This window comes from Vipera berus (genome assembly GCF_964194415.1).
Source record: "Vipera berus genome assembly, chromosome: 1".
Taxonomy (NCBI): domain Eukaryota; kingdom Metazoa; phylum Chordata; class Lepidosauria; order Squamata; family Viperidae; genus Vipera; species Vipera berus.
In genome coordinates, this window is record NC_138202.1 from 232,591,973 (window position 1) to 232,603,031 (window position 11,059).

The 11,059-nt window shown below is 39.8% G+C and overlaps 1 protein-coding gene across 1 annotated transcript in view; it reads right to left on the bottom strand.

Moving 5' to 3' along the window:
- The window catches only part of EYS (eyes shut homolog), a gene marked incomplete at both ends in the record, with an annotated part of 674,316 nt that extends 664,425 nt beyond the window's left edge, over positions 1-9,891 (bottom strand). Inside the window, 2 exons of the mRNA XM_081346243.1 lie at positions 9,156-9,260; positions 9,882-9,891. Coding sequence (XP_081202369.1) covers positions 9,156-9,260; positions 9,882-9,891 — 115 coding nt within the window. The remainder of the gene's footprint in view (positions 1-9,155; positions 9,261-9,881) is intronic.
- Positions 9,892-11,059: the final 1,168 nt, after the last annotated feature.

Here is an 11,059-nt window from a genome sequence, read left to right on the forward strand (position 1 = left end):
TTCAAAAGGAACCTTTTATTGAGAGTTAGTGATGGCATGAGTGCAAAGCAAGATCTGAGATTTAGCATGTAAAGGATTACATCAAAAAAGCAATACACAGCTCCCCCCCCAATGTCCAACCATCTGATTGAAATCCAGCCAATCCACAGATGCCACCACGTTATGAGAAGTTCGAAGATTTAGCACGCTTCTCTTTGACTGTCACGGTTTTGTTTCCTGACAGTCCCAGGCTCCATTGTCTGGAGATAAGGCAGATGTTTTTCCAGTCGCATTCTTCTCACCCAGAGGGAGGGCATCTCATACAGGATTAGAGCAAAGGAAATAACAATCTCCATGCAAGCACCCTCCCCCAAGCCCCGAAAAAATATAGACAAAAGCAAGAAAGGGAAACAAGAAAGGGGAACAGCTGAGGGGCTCTGAAAGTAACCCACTTTTGTTCCTTTTTTTTTTTAGTTAAGATACTACTACTGGTTTAACAACTAAAGCCAGCTGTTTCTTACCCACTTTTATTATCAATGATTTTTTTTCTTCTTTAAATTTAATTTTGCTCTTCAGACAAAAACAAGACAAAACTCTTGCTCTTTTATGCTGCCAGAATTCAAATATATAATATTTACTTCTCTATTTTTATGGTAATCTTCATATTCTGAAATGAATAACAGCCTTTAAAATCAGGTGCAGTTTCTACTTGTCACTAATGGAAAAATTGAAGATATACAATTTATTTCCATCTGTCTGCATCTCCAATTCAGATCTTGTACCTAAATAACAATTGCTTCTGAACTTTTGAAACTTTTGCACATAGTATCCTACAGATTTCTACACTAGATATTTCTTTTTTCAAACAATTGTCCCGTAAATAAGATTTTTTTACAAAATCTGATATAATGGCAAGTATGCAGCAAACAGCACTGTTATTATCCAGATTTCTTTGTAGAATTCTATACCACTTGCAGAAACTGAATGGGGTCTTAAGAAGAGGGTACTGGGAACATGATGTTTCAGAGTACAATAGTTCAGGGCTTTTCAACCTTTTCACCCATTGTACCACTTTTAAGATATGGCAACATCCAAGTACCACCAGTCGCCTAGCAAGGTGTGAAAAACTTGATGATGCCCCCCAAAAAAGGAAAAAAGTGATGAAGTACAGGTAGTCCTCGACTTACAACAGTTTGCTTAGTGACTGTTGGAAGTTACAATGGCACTGAAAAACGTGCCCCCCCAAGCCACAGCCGAGCAAGACACCTGTCAGCCCGCCCGACTGCGCTCTTCCTCCCATCTGAGGTTTTCATTGTGGTGAGCATTTCTGTTGAGGATTGGCAGCGGGGGTGGGGTGGGGTGGGGTTTTGGTTTTTATTCCCCCCGTCTGCTGGGTGGTTGCAGCAGGTTTTGGTCACTTCACATGACCCTGGGACACTGTGACTGTCATAAATATGAACCAGTTGCCAAACATCTGAATGTAAATCACAAGACCCTGGAGATGCTGCAACATTCCAGCTAATCAGTGTTTCTTCTGGCCTCAGCAGAAGCACCAGGATCAGTGCTAAGCTCCAGATGGAGCCTGGCACTGATCCTGGCTCTTCCACTGAGCCCTGACAGCCCTGCAGCTTCACCTGTCTCTTGCTCAGCCTTGTGCGGTGCTGCCACCAGTTCAGCTCATTCCCCTCCCCCACTACCCCTTTTCTAGGATGGTCACGCACCACCTGCCAGATGCCAATGTACTACAGGTGGTACCCGAACCACTGGTTGAAAAGCTCTGCAATAGGTAAATGCATACTAGAACTGAAAAGATTTAAATGTAAGAGTAAGTGTATACAGGTAAAAGATTAAATTTAATCATTAAAGCCCAATTTAATATCAGCAAAAGGCTTTGTTTTTTTGTTAACTATCATAGATATCAGTGGGCAATGAAGTAGGACAAATATAATAAGGCAGTGGACAAAATATGTGTCATTATGTTGTTATGTGAATTCTTTCCCTGTACTTGCTTGTAATATTGTCATGCAATTACAGAAGACTAGAACTTGCTTCATGAAGTCACAGCTAGAGAACATATCAGCCTATTCCATTCTTGTAGTTATTTGATTTCAATTTATAGAGCCAAGCGAGTAGGAGTTTGTAATGTATGGGGATTTTACTTGAACTGTTTCGCGTATCTGTTTGAATGCTGCTTAAAGTTGCTCAATTGGTGTGTGTCTGTGTAATGGTCACTGACTAGCCAGACTTGCTGTCTCCAAGATCATTGGTTGATTTGGGGCAGGAATGGGCTCCTTTAAACCTATTGGCCACCACCTAGTGGCCAACAGTATAAGTAGCTACGCAGAAGCCTCTGTTTCAGTTCTGTTCCTGTTTGCCTCCAAAAAAGCAATGTTCCTGTTTGCAACATCTCATCTCACTTACTGCCTCCAAAGAATGCACTACACAACACTGGCGATGAAAGTGGGATTCTGCTTCTTCGAAAGAGCTGAATGTCACTAGGGGGTGAGGCCAGCACAGGGCCTGGCAGGGACCACATTCCCCCAAATTGGTCAGCCTAGCAAGCCATGCTAGCGACCACAACACTCTGCGGACCAGTCCCAGGGCCTACAAGAGAAGCAGGATGAGGCAATGCAAGGCACGAGCTGCAAAGACTTTCCCACCATGGCGAATGTTGGAAAGCTCGAGGAATTTGACATCACTCACCCAGAGAGATGGTTGTCCTACATTTCAAGAGTAGAGAACTACCTCCGCACCAACCAAGTTACCGAAGATGGCCTGAAGGCCACAACACTTCTCTGTGTCTGCGGGTCTACAACATTTGACATCGCGGAGAACTTAGTCATACCGGCGCAGCTGAAGTCTATTACTTACACGGAACTGAAGAAATGGCTCGGAGACCATTTCCAACTGAAGCTGTTGGTGATAGCATGGAGGCACACCTTCGAACAACGAGTTCAACAACCCGGCAAGATGGCCACAGAATTCATCGTGGCTTAGAGACAAGCTTTGTGCCTGTGCCAGTTTTTGGACTTGGAAGAAAGGCTTCAAGATCAACTTGTCTGTGGACTAAGGAGCAGAGAGCTGCAAGAAAAACTTTTCGCAAAAGAGACTCTAGGAAGCCCTAAAAGAAGTCATGGCAGATGAAGCCACCGGTGGAGCCATGAAGGTGTTGCAGCCCACCAAAAGCACTCCTCATGAAGAGGCTGTCCACAATGAGGAAGCTGAGCATTCTGAAGACGTTGACTCCGACCACGAAGTCGGCAAGATCCAATGGCACCATGACAAGGAACTGAAGCCCCCTTACAAGGCAGTTCCCTTCCTTTGGTGTTTGGGCTGTGGCAGCCACCAACAACAAGCAGACTGACAGTTCCGGACAGCCATGTGTCAGGCCTGTGGGAAAACCGGTCACATTGCAGCAGTTTGTAGAGGTCAGCAGAAGGACCGCCAATTGGATGATCTGATCAGGAGAGGTACTGGGGCCCTGGGGCAGCAAAGAGTAGGGTTCTGCTCCAGTCATCAGAGTGTTTGCTGCACTGGAGCTTGTCGCCCCCTTAAGCCAAAACTTTGGCTTCAAGTCGAGCTGCAAGGTGTCCCTTGCAGGATGGAACTGGGCACTGGTTCAGCTGTTTCCATTATTTCCTTGGAGACTTTCCAGTTTGTGTGCAACCGCAGCAAGAGATGGGCCAAGCTTAGGCCATCTGACATCATCCTTACTGACTTCCAGAATTCCTGAGTAGCCATCAAAGGCGAGGCCACACTGGCCATCAAATTCAAGTGGTTTTCAGGGCCTCTAGATGTGATTGTGGTAGAGGGCCAGAGAACACGCTTAATAGGGCTTGATTGGTTTGATACACTGGGCATCCAAGTAACTGGGATCCACTGGACACAAGCAGCAAACTTGGCATCAGTTTGCGAGGAATTCGCAGATGTTTTTTACACAAGCCTGGGAGAGTACAAGGGCCCTCCGATAGCTTTTAAGCTTGATCCTGCTGTAACACCTATTAGGATCAAGCCCCATAGAGTGCCATTTGCACTAAAACACACAATCGATGCAGAGCTGGACAAGCTAGTCAATTAGGGGGTACTACAGCCCGTAGATGGGGGAAAGTGGGAAACATCCATTGTCACGCCACTTAAGGCCAATGGGGAGGTCAGGATTTGTGCTGATTACACGTGCACCATAAATCGGGCACTACAGCAGCACGCATACCCGGTGCCAGTCACATCGCTGCAAGGGGGTACCATGTTTTCTCCAGCAGCTCGCATCTTGTCAATTCAGGATTTGCCTGAGTTTCCCCTCTATGCTGGGGATGTGGCTGCAGAAACTGCTGCAGATAAAGTTTTAAGTAGAGTTTTGTCATGGATTCACACTGAGTGGCTTGAAAATAACCCTGGACCAGAGTTCCAGTGCTATTTCACATGTAGATATGAGCTTTCAGTTCACAAAGGCTGCACCTTATGGGGGAGCAGGGTTATTGTTCCCAGTTCATTAAGGCACCGTGTGCTTCAGTCTCTGCATGAGGGCCATCTGGGCATAGTCCAGATGAAGGCATTGACATGGAGCTATCTATGGTGACCAGGGTTAGATAAGGCTGTCAAAGCCCAAGTACACGGGTGTTACACGTGTCAACAGTCCATATCAGAAATGCCACTGGCCCCTGTCCACTGATGGGAGGAGACTCATACATTGTGGTCAACGATTCACATGAAAGCCAGCTGAATGACATTGACTCAGTCACTCACTCTCAGCCCAACTCACCCCATAGGGTTGTTGTGGAGAAAATAGGAGGAGGAAAATATGTTTGATATGTTCAGTACCTTGGGTTATTTGTAAAAATAATAAATGCAGGAAACAAATAAATAATAAATAAATAAAATATTTGAGGTGCCTAACAAACAATGAAATGGTTGCCTGAATGGCTAATAGAGAGATTCACAAGGCTATCCAAGTTGCAGTTTCCAGCATATTGCAGTCTTCTGTTTCTAAGCTACTGCTCTTTTAACAGCTTTTATAGAGCTGCATGCATTTTCGGAATATGCCATGAATTAGATTTATGAGCTGTAACATACTATGCATTTTGAGAATGACACAGAAAATAAACATTATGGGATTTTGCACAAAATATGACTTTGAGCAATAAAAGATCTGAGATGACATGATCAAGGTTAAGATGTACTTTGTTTTGAAGAAAGTGATATATTGGTATAAATCTATTCAAGCTGCAATCTTAAACCTTTTTATTTAGATTTAGCTTCTTCTGAACTCACTGAGACTCACTTCAGAGTTGACGTACATAAGAGGGCAATGTTATTCTTTATATCTGGAAACATCCTACTACGGTATAAACAAAATATAAAATATTAAGAATCCTTAATTTATCACCGAATAAATTACTTTCCTTAGTCTGCTTATCACACATTTATTAATTACACATAGATTTTGGTTATTTTTTATAGTATTCTGCTAAAATTAACATTAAGCATGTGCCAGTTTTAATTTCCTTGTGGAATACTACTATCCTTGAAGCATTCTTATTATATATTATTAATGCCATGTTAATATTCATTGAATGGTATTGAATTGTCAGATTCTTCATAGAACATATGATGCATATGTATGTTTTTTCCACTAACTGTGAAATAGGTTGCTGTCATAGCCTACGTTTAGGGTAAATAAGAGGAAGATATATAATGAGAAGAGGAAACCAAAATCCCAACAATTTATGGTAAGAGACTAGAGCTCCATTTTAGAAGGGAATAGGCACATCAATTGAAGTAAATGCTTCAAGAAACTGAGTAGAAAAAAGGGCTTAAAATGGATAAAAACAGGTGCTTTGGGATGAAGAAAGAGTGTATCTAAAGGAGAGGCACAAGTACCACAAGAACTAGTAAAAGTGGATCACGAAGGACCTAATCATGAGCAGAAATACTGGAAGGAATCCATAACTGTAATAAAGTACCTTTGGTAACAGCTAAGAGTAAACTACCCACAGACATCAACTAGTATCAAGCACAAATAAGAATTAACAAAGATCTGTATTAAAAAAAGAGAAAATAATTGATTTTAAATTTCAGATGGACAAAATCCTATCAGGTTTAGGCCTATGCAAACCTGTTCATGTGCTTCCCTTAGAGACCCACCACAATACACCGAAACACTACATCTTCTCAAAGCACAATTTTTTAAATACTTCATTTGAGCATGACAAAGTAGTTAGAGTTGGCCTCTGCTGGGAGTTCTGCTTAAGGAAATCCACTTTCTGAAAGATTCTGCATAGCTCTTGTCAATTCATATCTGGCTATGTGGTCCCTATCAAAAATCTTAAAGAATATGAGTCAGGCTCTATAAAACCAAGAAGGACATGTTGAGGTTCTTCTAAGCAGCTTCCTTAATTGTTCCTCACCTACAGAAAGAAATCTTGCCAAACTAAAGCAGACTACTTGCACCATTAAACGTATACTCTGAGAACTACTAGGGAGGAGCTGTCTTAACTCTCTTTCTCCCACACAAACTATCTAAGCTTACCTGTCTTTTGCTCCTCTGGAATGCATCTCCTCCCTCCTGAAAATCCAGTCTACATTCCATCATATGCCAATAACTTTTGTTTACCAACTTTTCACTTTCAAAAGCTGTATGGCCTCTTGAACAATGGTCAGCCACAAAGATGTCACCACATGATACAAGGCACCTTAATCTGATGACCCAGAACTGAAATTGCATGTCCATATGACAGGATTTGGCAGAAAGCTCACTCTCTTACATTGCCTGCTAGCCACTCAGCCAGTGGCAAATCCATCTTGATGTTCAAGAGGCTGCATAGAGACACCCAGAGGCACCTTTTAGGAAAGATGGATGGCATAAAAACTTAATAAATAAATATGCACAATGCCCTTGCCACTTCATATCTGTTTGTGGCATGGTTGCTCAAAGGTTTGATACTGCTAATTAAGGCTTATTGATTTCCTTAGATTTAGGATATCTAATTTAAAGTTAAGGTTAAATAAGATCCTAAGTTATGATCTTAAGATCATAGACCTGTAAAGTGTATTAACTTATTAAGAAATATATACAACATAAGCCAAGTATTGACAATGGGAACAAAAACATTGTCCTCTGGTTTGCTTTAATGGAAATTGACATAACGTGAAGGTCTCCCTGGATAATATAATCTCCTATCTAGTTCTTATTTCACATTCTCTTTTTCTTTTATAAGCGTATGGTAATATTAATAAAGATTCTTCAGGCCAATAAGTTTTATAAATAATATACCAGCCATGTCCCAACCTTTTGAAGTCCTTTGTGTATCCCTTTATTTTCTTAGTCTATTTATAAAATAGAGCCAGATGGGGTAAAGTTCATTTTCTATTCTCTGCCTTGTGATTCTACACATGGTGAAGCTCCTTAAATCCAATATATTAGACTGTGTACATAATTGTGAAGTTTAGAAGAGTGGCAAGAAAATCATGATAGAAGAATTTGGAGAGTATAGCAAAGACCTTTGAAATATGATGCATCAATACATTTAACACAAGTCATCCCCCAAAATACTGTATCTTATACAACAAGAGATAATCCCCTAGTGTGTATGATTTTTGTATCGGGTAGTTCTGAAACCAGTTTGCCCATTTATTGACATGTTAACCTTTACCTCAGACTTTTAGGCCAGATTCACATGAATGTGCTATAAATTTCAACAAAAGCACAAGTTATTTCCAAAACTAAGAGAAGCCAATTTCATAAACTTTCATTTTTTCAGATGTTTTCCTCCCTCCTCTTTCACATCTGCTTGATAAAGGTAAGCTTTTCCAAATAGCTGGCCTGAAGGAAGAGGATGGGGATATGAACAAAGACAACTTGGTAGGTAAAATGAGGACCCAGATTGTTGGGGGCAATTAAGCTGACTTTGTAATAATGCCGCTTGGGGTGTGTGTGTGAAAGCCCTAATAAGCAGGCATATACATAGAATGAAGGCTACTGCTAAGCTTGTAAGCCGCCCTGAGTCTTCGGAGAAGGGCGGGATATAAATGGAATTAAAATAAAATAAATAAAACTTCCTTTCATTAACAAATCTGTTGATGGGTCAAGTATTTCATTGGGGGGAAAAATCCTTCTTTTAACAGAATAATTTTGTTCAGTTCAACTACTCTAGAAAATAACATTTTAGGCATAGTTATACACTAAAGATGTCTGTGCACCTGATATGTTTTAGAAAATCAAGAGGTTGTGAAAGTAACAGCCATGACCAAGTGGGCATATATATGTACATGATCAAATACTATGCACTTACTATGTGCATATTGAACATGGACCCTCAGTGTCAACATATGTATCTCCCAAATACAGCCCAAATCTTTCCTAGCAGAGCAACAATTTTCTGTCTGTTTCAGATATCAAGTCACCTTCATCTGTTTCTTCCTTTAGGATGCAACCTCCAGCAAATAGCTTCATTTTGTTCTATTGCTTGACTCAGTCAGTAAGTCAATTCTTAAGCACATCCCAGCTTTTAACTTTCTTTCCTCTGCCTCTACTTCCTCTATTTAAGTGTATCCCAGTTTTTAATTTCCTTTATTTTGCCAGATTTCATATACCACTAAATTAAAACAGCAAACATAAGCATCACTGTTTCCCTATCTTTTAATGTGTTATTTGAAGAATAGATTCAAAACCTGGTTCCAAATTTCTAACATTAAAAAGGGAAGAAGAAATAAAAAGGAAAAGGGAAGATGGTTTAAAACTATGTAGATCCGAAAGACAGGAACAAAATATGATTCCTTATGTTCTAAAGTCTTATGTAAAATAGCACTATTGTTCCTCCATTTCATCTGGAAATCAGTCTTTCACCAAAGTCTAAAAAACCAGAGCATCCTTAAAGACTTCTTATGACAGGTGACTGATATTTTCATATAGAATAGCCTTTCTTCATTAGTATGCAATACCTCATCTTCAAATAGGCATTCAGGTGACATGGTCAGAAAGCAAATTCACAAAAGTAGAGGACACAGTTGTAATAACAAATAGGTTGCATATTAGAGAACATTTGCATAGCAAATGAGAGAGTAGCTGAGATTCACACAGCAAATTTGAATCTAAAATAATATATCTGGGAAAAAGAGTTATATTTCTGTCTTAAACATTTCTTCTAACTCTTCTACCCACATACCACCTGAGCACCTACCTGGCAAGCAGTTACAGTAAAATTTGCCATTCAAATTATGGCAACTGGCTCCATTTTTGCAGGGCTTGAAGGCACATTCATCAATGTCCATTGAACAGTTTTTATCTGACAGAAAAGAAAATGAAATGTTAAAACTATAAATCATGTAAGGTTTGGGATAACAGAAAAGCTACTTCATAATTCAAGTGACAACTACATAATTTAACTTTTCCTGGTTGGGAACGCAGTATTTTGTTTGTCTGACAGCTTTGAAGCAAGGGATTTTTTTTTTTAAAAAATAAGTATCATAAAGAGTAGTTAAATTAATTAAATGTTTTACAGACAAAATTATACAAACTGAAAAGAAAGTGTTTACAAATATATTTCTTGGGGTGTTAGAAAACTGTATTTTCAACAGTATAGTTGAGTTAATATCATGTGTGATTTGGTTTTAAATTATAAGTAGAGAAAAGAAGATCCCAGTGACAATCAATTAAATACTGATAGAATGGGTAATCTAAAATACAACTATGCTTAGACAGCTACTAGTGTGCAATTTATTCACCATCTCAAGAGTCTAGATCCTATTCTTTCTCATCTACAAATCATATCAAATACAAGAATAAGATCAATCATAACTACTTTGTATCCTGATACCTAGTGTTTCTAATGAGCCCTTTCCAGCCAAAATATTAAGCATGAATACAACACCATCAAGAAGGCCTGGCTAACCCTACTTAAACCTACCTTTTGCCATATTTTTTCCAAAACTTATAATGGTAGACACAAGTTGACTTCTTCTCAATAAGGCAATATTTTTTCTCTTCAAAACAGATTTGACTCCTGGCAATTATCTAGACTAATCATTTCAGGTTTACTGGTAATATTTCTGGAACAGGGCTGACTGGGGCAAAGCTACCTAACTGCCTTCATGCTAAAGTGATATTAGAGTTCACAATCTCCTAAGCTCTAGCCTTCTGCCTTACCCACTGTACAAACTGATTATCTAAGGTAACATAACTGGGGGGGAAATTTATGTAGCTGGCAATAAAAAAATATATTAGCAAATACTAATTCTGGGCAATGGTGAGTCTACCCTTTCGTGAAGATGATGCAATGCTTTATAGGTTCAGAAGTGCTATTCTCAATACAGTTCCTAATTGGCTTTGATGGTCTTAATAATGAGAAGGGAAAATGGAAAAGATGACAATCAGGTCTCCAAAATAGTTTGTTGTTTAAAGCAAAGCATAAAGATAGTACATCTTGTTTTTGCTAGTTATCATTCTACACACCATTCTATGACTCTGGCTGCAACCGGTGCTTGATCAATCTCCCTACTGTGCTTAAGTTAGGCATCCGTGCCAAATTATTGCCCATCCCCATGAGGTTCGGGCAGGCAGATGGGTCCCTCATTGGGAGGGGGAGCTGTAGCCACTCACTTCACCAGCCTCTTAATAAGACTAGCCATGCAATAATTTCAGTACTGAATGTCTATGGAGATTCTCAGTCATCCAGGTCATGGCTGTCCCAAAGGTGCTTTTTCAAGAGGCAACTGAAGAAGCTTCTTGGACAAGAAGTGAAATATCTTCAAGGAAAAACAAAAAAAAAAGTCTGGTTGCCTCTTGAAAAAACACCTTTGGGACCATTTCAGTGCATTCTCCACTGCATGAATATTAGACATAGTTAGGGTTCACTCACAAAGCATGTAGCAGATATAATTCTATTCCATTGGATTCCTTCAGCATCCCCACTCAATATGCCTTATTTTTACAGGCAATACTGCACAATTAAACTTTTGTTCATTCAGCAAGTTTTCCTTCTTCTCCCCCCTCCCCCTTTTGGAGTATGTGGTCCTCTCCCAGGTTTTTGTTTCAGACAATCACTCACTCCCCCAAAGCAGATTTTGTTGGGATGCTAGTGAAAAG